Source organism: Oncorhynchus gorbuscha, linkage group LG16 (genome assembly GCF_021184085.1).
Source record: "Oncorhynchus gorbuscha isolate QuinsamMale2020 ecotype Even-year linkage group LG16, OgorEven_v1.0, whole genome shotgun sequence".
In the NCBI taxonomy this organism is placed as follows: Eukaryota; Metazoa; Chordata; class Actinopteri; order Salmoniformes; family Salmonidae; genus Oncorhynchus; species Oncorhynchus gorbuscha.
The window spans coordinates 33,997,517-34,014,508 of NC_060188.1; the positions used below are offsets into that span (position 1 = coordinate 33,997,517).

General features: G+C 45.0%; 1 protein-coding gene across 3 annotated transcripts in view; it reads left to right on the forward strand.

Annotated features, from left to right (window-relative positions):
- Positions 1 to 16,992, forward strand: part of LOC123999244 (serine/threonine-protein kinase TAO2-like) — a 46,564-nt gene that overhangs the window by 25,721 nt on the left and 3,851 nt on the right. For 2 of the 3 annotated variants that reach the window (XM_046304799.1, XM_046304798.1), the window contains exons 16-18: positions 105 to 308; positions 16,234 to 16,473; positions 16,633 to 16,854. In XM_046304799.1, coding sequence (XP_046160755.1) covers positions 105 to 308; positions 16,234 to 16,473; positions 16,633 to 16,854 — 666 coding nt within the window. The remainder of the gene's footprint in view (positions 1 to 104; positions 309 to 16,233; positions 16,474 to 16,632; positions 16,855 to 16,992) is intronic. The other variant, XM_046304800.1, reaches the window with a different exon arrangement.

A 16,992-nucleotide genomic window follows, 5' to 3' on the forward strand; every position in this document is an offset into this window, starting at 1 on the left:
GTTGTTTTATACTAGGAACCGAATGAGAACCAGTCGACCCCTAAGCGGGAGAAGCAGGGGTAGCTGGTGTCACCCTCTAACCCTTCCCCCTGTGTTTCTACTAGGAACTGAATGAGAACCAGTCGACCCCTAAGCGGGAGAAGCAGGAATGGCTGGTGCGTCAGAAGGAGTGTCTGCAGCAGCTGCAGGCGGAGGAGGAGGCGGGGCTGCTGAGGAGACAGAGGCAGTATTACGAGCTGCAGTGTCGCCAGTACAAGAGGAAGATGCTGCTGGCCCGACACAATCTGGAACAAGATCTGCTCAGAGAGGTAAAGCAGACCTATTGTAATACCTATAGTAAAGGTATATTACTGGGGGAGATTGACCTGCTCAGAGAGGTCTCTCAGAGGTTTAATTGGCAGATCTGTCCATCACCATCTAGCATAAGCCTTAGAACACCCCCCCCCCATCACCATTATCGACTTCAAGCAGAAGTTAACTTAGAAATAGTTATTATAGTTAAACTTTATATGCCTCAAATCAGAATCAATTTGGCATCCCAAAACTAATATGGCTAATGTGCAAAAAATTATTTTGATTGACAATTTTGCCATTTTTCGAAGTCACATCTAATACAACTGTTGCCTCGATTTAGAGCCACATGTCATAGTCGTGTGATTAGCACAAAATTTGAATTGATTAGCAATAGGTTTGGGCATTATCCATATTTTCATATCGTCATACCATCCTTCTCTCATCCCGGGATTTACGGTACTACCGGTTTAGTACACAAGGATGCGCCAAACAACACAAAGCCCATTGGGTGTCTATTACTAGAATGCTAACCAAATTAGTATGAGTAATAGCACATTTCCATGGATTCTGCTTGCTATATATGCTAACGAGTGCAAACGAAAAACATGAATTGCAAGACCGGCAATCCAGGTCGTAAAGTTATAAACTCAACAAAAAAAGATATGTCCCTTTTTCAAGACCCTGTCTTTCAAAGATAATTTGTAAAAATCTAAATAATTTCACAGATCTTCATTGTAAAGGGTTTAAACACTTTCCCATGAACCATAAATGTTCAATGAACCATAAACAATTAATGAACATGCACCTGTGGAATGGTCGTTAAGACACTAACAGCTTACAGATGGTAGGCAAGTAAGGTCAGTTATGAAAACTTAGGACACTAAAGAGGCCTTTCTACTGACTCTGGAAAACACCAAAAGAAAGATGCCCAGGGTCCCTTCTCATCTGCGTGAACGTGCCTTTGGCATGCTGCAAGGAGGCATGAGGACTGCAGATGTGGCCAGGGCAATAAATTGCAATGTCCATACTGTGAGACTCCTAAGACAGCGCTACAGGGAGACCAGACGGACAGTTTATTGTTCTCTGGGTGGCAGACCATGTGTAACAACGCCTGCTCAGGATCAGTACATCTGAACATCACACTTGCGGGACAGGTACAGGATGGCAACAACAACTGACCGAGTTACACCAGGAATGCAAAATCCCTCCATCAGTGCTCAGACTGTCCCAAATAGGCAGAGAGAGGTTGGACTGAGAGCTTGTAGGCCTGTTGTAAGGCTGGACCTCACCAGACATCACCGTCAACAACATCACCTATGTGCACAAACCCATCGACGCTGGACCAGACAGGACTGGCAAAACAAGTCTCTTTTGTCTCACCAGGGTTGATGGTCGGATTCTGTTTATCGTCGAAGGATTGAGTGTTACACTGAGACTAGTACTCTGGAGCAGGATCGAGGTGGAGGGTCCATCTGGGGCGTCACAGCGTCATCGGACTGAGCTTGTTGTCATTGCAGGCAATCTCGCTGTGCGTTACAGGGAAGACATCCTCCTCCCTCATGTGGTACCCTTCCTGTAGGCTCATTTTGACATGACAATGCCACCAGCCATACTGCTCGTTCTGTGCGTGATTTCCTGTGAGGGCTAGAGCCATTCCCCCCCCAGAAATGTCCCGGAACTTGCAGGTGCCTTAGTGGAGGAGTGTGGTAACATCTCACGGCAAGAACTGGCAAAGCTGGTGCAGTCTTTGAGGAAATGCACAGCACAGTACTTAATGCAGCTGGTGGCAACACCAGATACATTACATTTACATTTAAGGCATTTAGCAGACGCTCTTATCCAGAGCGACTTACAAATTGGTGCATTCACCTTATGACATCCAGTGGAACAGCCACTTTACAATAGTGCATCTAAATATTTTAAGGGGGGTGAGAAGGATTACTTTATCCTATCCTAAGTATTCCTTAAAGAGGTGGGGTTTCAGGTGTCTCCGGAAGGTGGTGATTGACTCCGCTGTCCTGGCGTCGTGAGGGAGTTTGTTCCACCATTGGGGAGCCAGAGCAGCGAACAGTTTTGACTGGGCTGAGCGGGAACTGTACTTCCTCAATGGTAGGGAGGCGAGCAGGCCAGAGGTGGATGAACGCAGTGCCCTTATTTGGGTGTAGGGCCTGATCAGAGCCTGGAGGTACTGAGGTGCCGTTCCCCTCACAGCCCCGTAGGCAAGCACCATGGTCTTGTAGCGGATGCGAGCTTCAACTGGAAGCCAGTGGAGAGAGCGGAGGAGCGGGGTGACGTGAGAGAACTTGGGAAGGTTGAACACTAGACGGGCTGCGGCGTTCTGGATGAGTTGTAGGGGTTTAATGGCACAGGCAGGGAGCCCAGCCAACAGCGAGTTGCAGTAATCCAGACGGGAGATGACAAGTGCCTGGATTAGGACCTGCGCCGCTTCCTGTGTGAGGCAGGGTCGTACTCTGCGGATGTTGTAGAGCATGAACCTACAGGAACGGGCCACCGCCTCGATGTTAGTTGAGAACGACAGGGTGTTGTCCAGGATCACGCCAAGGTTCTTAGCGCTCTGGGAGGAGGACACAATGGAGTTGTCAACCGTGATGGCGAGATCATGGAACGGGCAGTCCTTCCCCGGGAGGAAGAGCAGCTCCGTCTTGCCGAAGTTCAGCTTGAGGTGGTGATCCGTCATCCACACTGATATGTCTGCCAGACATGCAGAGATGCGATTCGCCACCTGGTCATCAGAAGGGGGAAAGGAGAAGATTAATTGTGTGTCGTCTGCATAGCAATGATAGGAGAGACCATGTGAGGTTATGACAGAGCCAAGTGACTTGGTGTATAGCGAGAATAGGAGAGGGCCTAGAACAGAGCCCTGGGGGACACCAGTGGTGAGAGCACGTGGTGAGGAGACAGATTCTCGCCACGCCACCTGGTAGGAGCGACCTGTCAGGTAGGACGCAATCCAAGCGTGGGCCGCGCCGGAGATGCCCAACTCGGAGAGGGTGGAGAGGAGGATCTGATGGTTCACAGTATCGAAGGCAGCCGATAGGTCTAGAAGGATGAGAGCAGAGGAGAGAGAGTTAGCTTTAGCAGTGCGGAGCGCCTCCGTGATACAGAGAAGAGCAGTCTCAGTTGAATGACTAGTCTTGAAACCTGACTGATTTGGATCAAGAAGGTCATTCTGAGAGAGATAGCGGGAGAGCTGACTAAGGACGGCACGTTCAAGAGTTTTGGAGAGAAAAGAAAGAAGGGATACTGGTCTGTAGTTGTTAACATCGGAGGGATCGAGTGTAGGTTTTTTCAGAAGGGGTGCAACTCTCGCTCTCTTGAAGACGGAAGGGACGTAGCCAGCGGTCAGGGATAAGTTGATGAGCGAGGTGAGGTAAGGGAGAAGGTCTCCGGAAATGGTCTGGAGAAGAGAGGAGGGGATAGGGTCGAGCGGGCAGGTTGTTGGGCGGCCGGCTGTCACAAGACGCGAGATTTCATCTGGAGAGAGAGGGGAGAAAGAGGTCAGAGCACAAGGTAGGGCAGTGTGAGCAGAACCAGCGGTGTCGTTTGACTTAGCAAACGAGGATCGGATGTCGTCGACCTTCTTTTCAAAATGGTTGACGAAGTCATCTGCAGAGAGGGAGGAGGGGGGGAGGGGGAGGAGGATTCAGGAGGGAGGAGAAGGTGGCAAAGCGCTTCCTAGGGTTAGAGGCAGATGCTTGGAATTTAGAGTGGTAGAAAGTGGCTTTAGCAGCAGAGACAGAGGAGGAAAATGTAGAGAGGAGGGAGTGAAAGGATGCCAGGTCCGCAGGGAGGCGAGTTTTCCTCCATTTCCGCTCGGCTGCCCGGAGCCCTGTTCTGTGAGCTCGCAATGAGTCGTCAAGCCACGGAGCGGGAGGGGAGGACTGAGCCGGCCTGGAAGATAGGGGACATAGAGAGTCAAAGGATGCAGAAAGGGAGGAGAGGAGGGTTGAGGAGGCAGAATCAGGAGATAGGTTGGAGAAGGTTTGAGCGGAGGGAAGAGATGATAGGATGGAAGAGGAGAGAGTAGCGGGGGAGAGAGAGCGAAGGTTGGGACGGCGCGATACCATCCGAGTAGGGGCAGTGTGGGAAGTGTTGGATGAGAGCGAGAGGGAAAAGGATACAAGGTAGTGGTCGGAGACTTGGAGGGGAGTTGCAATAAGGTTAGTGGAAGAACAGCATCTAGTAAAGATGAGGTCAAGCGTATTGCCTGCCTTGTGAGTAGGGGGTATAGATACTGACCCCCCCCCCCCCTTTGTTCAGACACATTATTCAATTTCTGTTAGTCACATGTCTGTGGAACCTGTTCAGTTTGTCTGTTGTTGAATCTTATGTTCATACAAATATTTAGTTTGCTGAAAGTAAACACAGTTGACAGGGAGAGGACGTTTCTTTTTTTGCTGAGCTTACATGCACGGGTATGAGCTACTGAATGTGAAATGTTAAAAATAGAATGGCCATGCATCGTTTTTGTTAACTCACTCACTATGAAGCTATTTATTGCTGAATGTGTTGCTCTAATGTATTTTCTGTGAAGGAAAACTATAGTTGGATATCCCTGATCACAACACTGACTTTCGATAAAAAACACAACCCCTGTCAATACACAGCTGGACTCACCTGATCCTGCTTTCTCCCATTGTGCTATGTACAAACACATCACTGGCTGAACTGTTCTGGGGAACTATGGTATGCTTCATAATGTGACAGGTGAAATGAGAAAAGCAAAGTATTGTACATGTTAACTGCAACATTTAACGACTTCACTGAGTTATAGTTCATAGGAAATGAGTCAATACATTTATTCGGCCCGAGTCTAGGGCGGGCATATGCTCACCCACTGGGGAGCAGGACCCAGCCAATCGTAATGCGTTTTTCCCAGAAAGGGCTTTATTACAGACAGAAATACTCAGTTTCATCAGCTGTCCGGGTGGCTGGTCTTAGACGATCCCACAGGTGAAGATTCCAGATGTGGAGGTCCTGGGTTGGCATGGTTACACATGGTCTGCAGTTGTGAGGCCGGTTGGACGTACTGCTAAATTCTCTAAAATGTTATGGTCGAAAAGGGAACGTTAAATGCTCTGGTGGACATTCCTGCCAATTACACGCTCCTTCAACTTGAGACATCTGTGGCATTGTGTTGTGACAGAACTGCACATTTTAGAGTGGCCTTTTATTGTCCCCAGTACAAGGTGTATCTGTGTAATGGTCATGCTGCTATTAATTAGCTTCTTGATATGCCATCTTGGCAAAGGAGTAATACTCACTTATAGGGATGTAAACAAGATTCTGCCCAAAATTGTAGAGAAATAAGTGTTTTGTGCATATGGAACATTTCTGGGATATTTTATATCAGCTCATGAAATATGGGAGCAACACTTTGCGTTGATATTTTCGAGGAAATAGACTGTAGGGTGTAGGGGTGGGGAGAGGCTTAACCCAGTCCCTGGGCCTCTCGCACCTCGCCCAATCCCCGACACGTATTTGGACCCCTTGACTTTTTTCCACATTTTATCGTTTTCTAAAATTGTTTATTATCCCTCAATCTACACTGTAGTGACAAAGCAAGAAATGTTTGCTAGGAACATAATAAATATTCAGACCCTTTACTCTGTACTTAAAATCCCCTTTGGCAGTGATTACAGCCTCGAGTTTTCTTGGGTACAAGCTTGGCGCACTTGTATTTGGAGGTTTTTTTTTCTCTGAAGATCCTCTCAAGCTCGGTCAGGTTGGATGGGGAGTGTCACAGCACAGCTTTGCCATTATGGGGTATTGTGAGGAAATAGTTTAATTTCATACATTTTAGAATAAGGCTATGTGGGAAAAGTCCATGTCTGATTCTTTCCTGAAGGCAACATATTTTCAATAAACAAAAATAGTAATTTTGTTAAACTAGGGTACAAAACGGATCTACTGCTTCTTAAACTTGCTTTCAATGAGAATTGATCAGGCACCCAAGTTACAGAAACATATTTATTAACTGAAGTAGCCTATTTAAAATTAACAATGGTGTGTGTGGTTGTATGCATAGCTGTGGTGTTGAAAGGTGGCAAAAAAAAACAAATCGGCAACAACAAAAATCTAAGTGTGTCTGCATGGAGAGATTCTCCTCCATGAATGGGGTAAAGGCACACACAGAGAACACCTCTGGGGAAACTCTGCGCTCTCATCGGGAATCCCTACAATTGATGGCCTATTGGAAACCACTGGAGATGGAGACACAGGCCATACACGCTCACCAGCCAAGTTATTCCCGACGATAACGTCGATACCCTCAATAGGCAACGAAGGACGCACCCCTACAACAACCTCACCTTTCACCAGTTCAGAATCCCACATCAGTTTTTGCAATGGAACTGACAGAGTTCAAACCTATTCCCCTAATTAAAACACTATTCCCCCGAATCAGTCTCCGCAGAGAAGGGCAACACAGACGATCAGAGGCACTTGTGTCTCTCAAGATCTTCACTGGCACTTGGTCGTTACTTCTTGACAATGACACAAAACCCTCCGTAGTGAAAGGCAAATAATCTGGGTCAATATGGACTTTCACATGCCCCTGGGCATGAGAGTGACAAGAGTGAACTGATGTGGGACAGGCGCTGCTAATGCCTTGGGCTTAGGTTTAACATAAGCACTGAATTTACCCTGAGAACAATCACATTTATTTATAAAGCTATTCTTACATCAGCTGATGTCACAAAGTGCTGTACAGAAACCCAGCCTAAAACCCCAAACAGCAAGCAATGCAGTTGTAGAAGCACGGTGGCTAGGAAAAACTCCCTGGAAAGGCAAGATGTTCTAATGTTCATAGATGACCAGCAGGGTCAAATAATAATCACAGTGGTTGTAGAGGGTGCAACAGGTCAGCACCACAGGAGTAAATGTCAGTTAGCTTTTCATAGCCGATCATTCAGGGTATCTCTACCAGAGGTCGACCGACTATGATTTTTCAACACCGATACCGATTATTGGAGGACCAAAAAAGCCGATACCGATGTATTTTTTAAATTGATTTGTAATAATGACTATTACAACAATACTGAATGAACACTTATTTTAACTTATTAGAATACATCAATAAAATCAATTTAGCCTCAAGTAAATAATGAAACGTTTTCAATTTGGTTTAAATAATGCAAAAACCGTGTTGGAGAAGAAAGTAAAAGTGCAATATGTGCCATGTAAGAAAGTTAACGTTTCAGTTCCTTGCTCAGAACATGAGAATATATGAAAGCTGGTGGATCCTTTTTAACATGAGTCTTCAATATTCCCAGGTAAGAAGTTTTAGGTTGTAGTTATTATAAGAATTATAGGGCTATTTCCCTCTATACCATTTGTATTTCATTAAGCTTTGACTATTGGATGTTCTTATAGGCACTTTAGTATTGCCAGTGTAACAGTATAGCTTCCGGCCCTCTCCTCGCTCCTCCCTGGGCTCGAGCCAGCAACACAACGACAACAGCCACCACATTGAAGCAGCGTTACCCATGCAGAGCAAGGGAAACAACCACCCCAAGGCTCAGAGCGAGTGAAGTTTGAAACGCTATTAGCGTGCTCTAACTAGCTAGCCATTTCACTTCGGTCACACCAGCCTCATCTCGGGAGTTGATAGGCTTGAAGTTATAAACAGCGCAATGTTGACGCACAACGAAAACGAAGAGCTGCTGGCAAAACGCACGAAAGTGCTGTTTGAATTAATGTTTACGTGCTTGCTTCTGCCTACCACCACTCAGTCAGATACTTCTATGCTCAGTCAGATTATTCGCTAGATAATATCTAGTAATATCATCAACCATGTGTAGGTAACTAGTGGTGATTGTTTTTTATAAGATAAGTATAATGCTAGCTAGCAACTTGGTTTACTGCATTCGCGTAACAGGAGTGCAATGAGAGAGGCAGGTCGTTATTGTGTTGGACTAGTTAACTGTAAGTTTGCAAGATTGGCTCCCCCGAGCTGACAAGTTGAAAATCCGTTGTTCTGCCCCTGAACAAGGCAGTTAACCCACCGTTCCTTGGCCATCATTGAAAATAAGAACGTGTTCTTAACTGACTTGCCTAGATAAATCAAGGTATAACATTTATTTAAAAAATAAATGTATTGGCAAATCGGCGGCCCAAAAATAGATTTCCGATTGTTATGAAAACTTGAAATCAGCCCTAATTAATCGGCTATTCCGATTAATCGCTCAACCTTTAATCGCTCAACCTCTAATCTCTACCACTCTTTCTGTCTCTAGAGAGTCGAAAACAGCAGGTCAGGTAGCACGTCCGGTGAACAGGTCAGTGTTCCATAGCCGCAAGCAGAACAGTTGAAACTGGAGCAGCAGCACGACCAGGTGGACTGGGGACAGCAAGGAGTCATCAGGCCAGGTAGTCCAGAGGCATGGTCCTAGGGCTCAGGTCTTCAGAGAGAGAGAAAGAGAATTAGAGAGCATGCTTAAATTCACACAGGACACCGGATAAGACAGGAGAAATACTCCAGATATAACAGACTGACCCTAACCCCCGACACAAACTATTGCAGCATAAATACTGGAGGCTGAACAGGACATTCGTTTTTCCAATGACCAGAACCCTGACAGTAGTAACACTCTTGACTGAAGTCAGCTTTACCACGGGAGCCAGGCTCATCTAGGGCTCAGACAGAGCGACCATTGTAGCAAAATGGGGAGATGGCGAATCCTCGGCAGAGGCTGCCCAGTGGTAACTTCTAGTGTATATATATCAACCTGAGAGAATTTTATGACAAATTTCAACCTGGTAGTGATCAGCGATCTTCAAATTCTTTAGTACATAATTCTAACAGTTACTCTGATGGACAGCAAATTAACTCATCTACATAAGACGCCATATTCACAAGTAAATTCTCAAAATAATCTCGCTCTTCCCCTCTGCTGAGCACACCAGACCACAACAAGAGAAATGCCAATTACACTGGGCAACACGAGAGATGATACAGTTGAAGTCGGAAGTTTACATACACTTAGGTTGGAGTCATTAACTTGTTTTTCAACCACTCGACAAACTGTCGGTTTGGACTACTTCGTACATGATTCAAGTACTTTTCCCAAAAGTTGTTTACAGACAGATTATTTCACTGTATCACAATTCTAGTGGGTCAGAAATTTACATACACTAAGTTGACTGTGCCTTTAAATAACTTGGAAAATTTCAGAAAATGTCATGGCTTTTATAAGCTTCTGATAGGTTGATTTGACATTTGAGTAAATTGGAGGTGTACCTGTAGATGTATTTCAAGGCCTACCTTCAAACTCCGTGCCTCATTGCTTGACATCATGGGAAAATCAAAAGACATCAGCCAAGACCTCAAGAAAACAAATTGTAGCCAAGTCTGGTTCATCCTTGGGTGCAATATCCAAATGCCTGCAGGTACCACGGTCATCTGTACAAACAATAGTACGCAAGTATAAATACCATGGGACCACGCAGCCATCATACCGCTCAGGAAGGAGACACTTTGTCTCCTAGAGATGAACATACTTTGGTGCGAAAATTGCAAATCAATCTCAGAACAGCAAAGGACCTTGTGAAGATGCTGGAGGGAAACGGGTACAAAAGTATCTATTTCCACAGTAAAACGAGTCCACATTTCGACATTACCTGAAAGGCCGCTCAGCAAGGAAGAAGCCACTGTTCCAAAACCGCCACAAAAAAGCCAGACTACAGTTTGCAACTGCACATGGGGACAAAGATCGTACTCTTTGGAGAATGTCCTCTGGTCTGATGAAACAAAAATAGAGCTGTCTGGCCATAATGACCATTGTTATGTTTGGAGGAAAAAGGGTGATGCTTGCAAGCTGAAGAACACCATCCCAACCGTGAAGTATAGGGGTGGAAGCATCATGTTGTGGGGGTGCTTTGTTGCAGGAGGGACTAGTGCACTTCACAAAATAGATGGTATCAGAGGAAGGATAATTATGTGGATTTATATTGCATTTACAATCAAGCCATCAGTCAGGAAGTTAAAGCTTGGTTGCAAATGGGTCTTCCAGATGGACAATGACCCCAATGATACTTCCAAAGTTGTGGCAAAATGGCTTAACTTCTTATGGCTGCAATCGCGTTAACGGGAGCGATATGACAACAGCCAGTCAGTGTAGGGCGCCATTTTCAAAACATCAAAAATCTCATAATTAACATTCCTCAAACATACATGTATCTCATACCATTGTAAAGCTATTCTTGTTGTTAATCCAACAACCGTGTCCGATTTCAAATATGCCTTACAGCAAAAGCACAACCAACGATTGTTAGGTCACCACATATAGTCACAGAAAAACACAGCCATTTTTTCCCCAGCCAAAGATGGGAGTTTCAAAAAGCAGAAATAGAGATAAAATGAATCCCTAACCTTTGATCTTCATTAGATGACACTAATAGGACTTCATGTTACACAATACATGTATGTTTTGTTTGATAAGGTTCATATTTATCAAAATGAGTTTACATTGGCGCGTTACATTCACTAGTTCCAAAAACATCCAGTGATTTTTCATAGCCACATCATTCAACAGAAATAGTAATCATAAATGTAGATGATAATACAAGTTATACACATGGAATTATAGATTTTACCTCTCCTTAATGCAGCCGCTGTGTCGGATTTCAAATAACCTTTACGGAAAAGCCAGCCATGCAATAATCTGAGATGGCGCTCAGAAACATTTGTCACAATAGCCGCCATGTTGACGTCAACATAAACAAGAAATGACATGATAAATATTCCTTTCCTTTGATCTACATCAGAAAGCACTCCAGGAATCCCAGGTCCACAATAAATTTTTGTTTTGTTCGAAAATGTCTAATTTATGTCCAAATACCTTCTTTTGTTAGCGCGTTTGGTATACATATCCAAACGCTCATTCTGGTCAGCGTTGCATCGGACAAAAACTTCAGAAGGTTATATACAGGTCGAAGAAACATTTCAAACTATGTACAGAATCAATCATTAGAATGTTTTTAACATGTACCTTCAATAAAGTTCCAACCGGACTATTCCTTCTTGTCTTCATGAGCCATGGAACTCAAGTGACTACCATGAGGAATAAGCATGATCAGAAAATGGCTGACTGCCAGACACCTGACTGATTCTGCTATCATTCACTCCCACAACACCATAGAAGTCTCATTATAATTTCTATTGATGGTTGACATCTAGTGGAACCCCTAGGCAGTACAACATATCTTAAGGGGATTTCATTGGTGAATACATACAAGGCTCAGATTTCTCACTTCCTTTTTTGATTTCTCCTCAGGATTTTGCATGTCATGAGTTCTGTTATACTCAGACATCATTCAAACAGTTTTAGAAACTTTAGTGTTTTCTTTCCAATATTAATAATAATATACATATATTAGCGACTGAGACTGAGGAGTAGGCCGTTTTACTTTGGGCAACTTATTCATGCAAGCCACTCAATACTGCCCCCCAGCCATAAGAAGTTAAGGACAACAAAGTCAAGGTATAGGAGTGGCTCCGGGTTGCAAATGACACTACCCTACCCAAATCTCCCACTGAGGTACACAGCAGTTTGTACTCACCTCAGACCAATGTCCCAACAGCGAGTAGAGCAAGGGTTTCCAGCCTGGGCAGGGGCCTGGAAACTAACCAATGATACTCTCTCCAACGCAGAACACAACCCAACTATCCACTGCAGTGGCAAGTTTATCAAACAAACAAAGGCAACCAGCACTGGGTACCAAACATTACAACTCAAAAAGCTGTAACAAAAGATGCAAACAAAGCACCTATGGCGTTTCCAAACATTAACTCCACGTTTCCCCCCCCCCCCCAAACACAATACACATACCAGTAAGCCCCAACGACGCTAGTATTAAGCCCACTGGCATACTCTACCAGGCAACACACTTGATTGATGACATCACCGGACAACCAAAATCACTGATGCGTATCTAAAGGCACTATACTAAACACTTGTGCCGTGAATACCAAACGAAGCTCATTCCAATAAGCATTAACCCATCCATAATGCAACAAAATACTACCTATCAGGATGTCTAGGTACCAACCTTATGATCCCGGACGTCACGGACCGGCCCAAAGCCCGAACCAAAAAAAGAGATGAGGAACAAAACAAATATATATTTATTAACTGAAGTGACCTATATACAATTAACAATGGTGTGAGTGGCTGCCTGCATAGATGTGATAATGAGGGGTGTTGAAAGGTAGCAAAACGGCCACAAAAATACCACTACCAAAATCCAAGTGTGTCTGCGTGGAGAGAGTCTGCTCCATGTATGGGGGACAGGTGAATTTATCCCGGGACACACCCGGGCCCAGGTGTCCCATTCCGCTGACGACCCTCCCAGCTCCTTCCACCGACGACATCCTATTAAGGAAAAGAAGAGCAAAGGAGGAGAATATAGCAGACAGACTGGGAGGGTCGTCACACCATCTACTAATAGAGGCCCTTTTGCGAGGCATTAGAAAACCTCTCTGGTGTTTGTGGTTGAATCTGTGTTTGAAATTCACTGCTCGACTGACGGACCTTACAGATATCTGTACAGAGATGAGGTAGTCATTTAAAAAAGATCATGTTAAACACTTATTGCGCACAGAGTGAGTCCATGTGATTTGTTAATAAGCACTCCCCCACTCCCCCCTTTTTTTTTTTTTTTTTTTTTTTTTTTTACCCCTGAGCTTGTTTAGGCTTGCCATAACAAAGGGGTTAAATACTTATTGGCTCAAGACATCCCCCCCCCCCCCCAATTCACCTTCTGAATGGCACACATACACAATCCATGTCTCAACTGTCTCAATGCAATTCTCTACATACATGCATAATACATACATGCATACATACAGTGGGGAGAACAAGTATTTGATACACTGACGATTTTGCAGGTTTTCCTACTTAAAAAGCATGTAGAGGTCTGTAATTTTTATCATAGGTACACTTCAACTGTGAGCGATGGAATCTAAAACAAAAATCCAGAAAATCACATTATTTTTAAGTAATTCATTTGCATTTTATTGCATGACATAAGTATTTAATCACCTACCAACCAGTAAGAATTCCGGCTCTCACAGACCTGTTAGTTTTTCTTGAAGAAGCCCTCCTGTTCTCCACTCAATACCTGTATTAACTGCACGTTTGAACTCGTTACCTGTATAAAAGACACCTGTCCACACACTCAATCAAACAGACTCCAACCTCTCCACAATTGCCAAGACCAGAGAGCTGTGTAAGGACATCAGGGATAAAAGTGTAGACCTGCACAAGGCTGGAATGGGCTACAGGACAATAGGCAAGCAGCTTGGTGAGAAGGCAACAACTGTTGATGCAATTGTTAGAAAATGGAAGAAGTTCAAGATGACGGTCAATCACCCTCGGTCTGGGGCTCCATGCAAGATCTCACCTCATGGGGCATCAACGATCATGAGGAAGGTGAGGGATCAGCCTAGTACTACACGACAGGACCTGGTCAATGACCTGAAGAGAGCTCGGACCACAGTTTCAAAGAAAACCATTACTAACACACTACGCCGTCATGGATTAAAATCCTGCAGCGCACGCAAGGTCCCCCTGCTCAAGCCAGCGCATGTCCAGGCCCGTCTGAAGTTTGCCAATGACAATCTGGATGATCCAGAGGAGGAATGGAGAAGGTCATGTGGTCTGATGAGACAAAAAATAAAGCTTTTTGGTCTAAACTCCACTCGCCGTGTTTGGAGGAAGAAGGATGAGTACAACCCCAAGAACTCCATCCCAACCGTGAAGCATAGAGGTGGAAACATAATTCTTTGGGGATGCTTTTCTGCAAAGTGGACAGGACGACTGCACCGTATTGAGGGGTGGATGGGGCCACGTATCGCGAGATCTTGGCCAACAATGTCCTTCCCTCAGTAAGAGCATTGAAGATGGGTCGTGGCTGGGTCTTCCAGCATGACAACGACCCGAAACACACAGCCAGGGCAACTAAGGAGTGGCTCCGTAAGAAGCATCTCAAGGTCCTGGAATGGCCTAGCCAGTCTCCAGACCTGAACCCAATAGAAAATCTTTGGAGGGAGCTGAAAGTCCGTATTGCCCAGCGACAGCCCCGAAACCTGAAGGGTCTGGAGAAGGTCTGTATGGAGGAGTGGGCAAACCTGGTCAAAAACTACAGGAAACGTATGATCTCTGTAATTGCAAACAAAGGTTTCTTGTCTGAATATTAAGTTCTACTTTTCTGATGTATCAAATACTTATGTCATGCAATAAAATGCAAATTAATGACTTAAAAATCATACAATGTGATTTTCTGGATTTTTGTTTTAGATTCTGTCTCTCACAGTTGAAGTGTACCTATGATAAAAATTACAGACCTTTACATGCTTTGTAAGTAGGAAACACTGCCGATTTTGCAGGTTATCAAATACTTGTTCTCCCCACTGTACGTACATACATACATATGTAACTGATGTGAAATGGCTAGCTAGTTAGCGGTGGTGCGCGCTAATAGTGTTTTAATCGGTGACGTCACTCGCTTTGAGACCTTGAAGGAGTGGTTCCCCTTGCTCTGCAAGGGCCACGGCTTTTGTGGAGCGATGGGTAACGATGCTTCGTGGGTGTCAGTTGTTGGTGTGCAGAGGGTCCCTGGTTCGAGCCCGGGTATGGGCGAGGGGACGGACTAAAGTTATACATACATACATACATACATACATTTATACACACAGTACCAGTCAAAAGTTTGGACACACCTACTCATTCCAGGGTTTTTTTTTATTTTCACTATTTTCTACATTGTAAAATAATGGTGTAGACATCAAAACTATGAAATAACACATATGAAATCATGTAGTAACAAAGTGTTAAACAAAATATATTTTCTATTTGAGATTCTTCAAATAGCCACCTTTTGCCTTGACAGCTTTGCACACTCTTGGCATTTTCTCAACCAGCTTCATGAGGTAGTCACCTGGAATGCATTTCAGTTAACAGGTGTCTCTTGTTAAAAGTGTATTTGTAGAATTTCTTTCCTTAATGCATTTGAGCCAATCCATTGTTGTGACAAGGTCGGGGTGGTATACAGGAAATCGCCCTATTAAAGTAAAAGACCAAGTCCATTTTATGGCAAGAACAGCTCAAATAAGCAAAGAGAAACGACAGTCCATTATTACTTTAAGATATGAAGGTCAGTCAATACATAACATTTCAAGAACCTTAAGTTTCTTCAAGTGCATTCGCATAGACCAACAAGCGCTATGATGAAACTGCCTCTCTTGAGGACCGCCACAGGAAGGGAAGACCCAGAGTTACCTCTGCTGCAGAGGAGAAGTTCATTAGAGTTATATGCACCTCAGATTGCAGCCCAAATAAATGCTTTCACAGAGTTCAAGTAATGGACACATCTCAACATCAACTGTTCAGAGGAGGCTGTGTGAATCAGGCCTTCATGGTTGTATTGTTGCAAAGAAACCACTACTAAAGGACACCAATAAGAAGAAGAGACTTGCTTGGGCCAAGAAACACAAGCAATTGGCATTAGACCAGTGAAAAAAGGTTTTGAGAATTTTGGTTCCAACGGCCCTGTCTTTGAGACGCAAATTAGGTGAACAGATCTACGCATTTGTGGTTCCCACCGTGAAGCATGGAGGAGGAGGTGTAATGGGGTGGGGGTGCTTTGCTAGTGACGCTGTCAATGATTTATTTAGAATTCAAGGCACACTTAACCAGCATGGCTACCACAGCCTTCTGCGGCGATACACTATCCCATCTGGTGTGTGTATATATTCATACATACACACACACAAAAGCTACTTAATTGTATTGTGATCACTTGGTTGACACGTTTCCTACCCTCTCTCACTCCCTCTCCATCTTTTTTTCCTATACATGTTTGTTTCCCTTTCCCCAACTCTCTCTGTGGGCTCTCTCCCTTCTCCCCTCCCTCCAGGACCTGAACAAGAAGCAGACCCAGAGGGACCTGGAGTGTGCCATGCTGCTGAGGCACCACGAGTCCACCCAGGAGCTGGAGTTCCGTCAGCTGGGGGCGGTGCAGCGTACGCGGGCCGACCTGATCCGCACGCAGCACCAGACTGAGCTCACCAACCAGATGGAGTACAACAAGCGGAGGGAGCAGGAACTCCGGCAGAAACACACCGTGGAGGTCCGCCAGCAGCCCAAGAGCCTCAAGGTAAGGCTCCCTCTCGCCTTCCTTCCCCCTCTCTCGCCTTCCTTTCCTCCTTCCCTCACTCTCCTTTCTCCCCTCCTTCCCTCACTCTCCTTTCTCCTCTCCTTCCCTCACTCTCCTTTCTCCCCTCCTTCCCTCACTCTCCTTTCTCCCCTCTCCCAGTCCAAGGAGCTCCAGATCAAGCGTCAGTTCCAGGACACGTGTAAGATCCAGACGCGTCAGTACAAGGCCCTGAGGAACCACCTGTTGGAGAGCACTCCCAAGGCCGACCACAAGGCGGTGCTCAAGAGGCTGAAGGAGGAGCAGACCAGGAAACTGGCCATCCTGGCCGAGCAATACGACCACTCCATCAACGACATGCTGTCCACACAGGCTGTGAGTAAGGCAAGGACCCTACCGTGCACCTCTCATACACCTGACAACTACAACGACGCAGTACTACAAAACGACTACACACACGCAGAGAGACATAACCCACACAAAGACACGCACATACTGCAGATCACACCCACTACACATCAA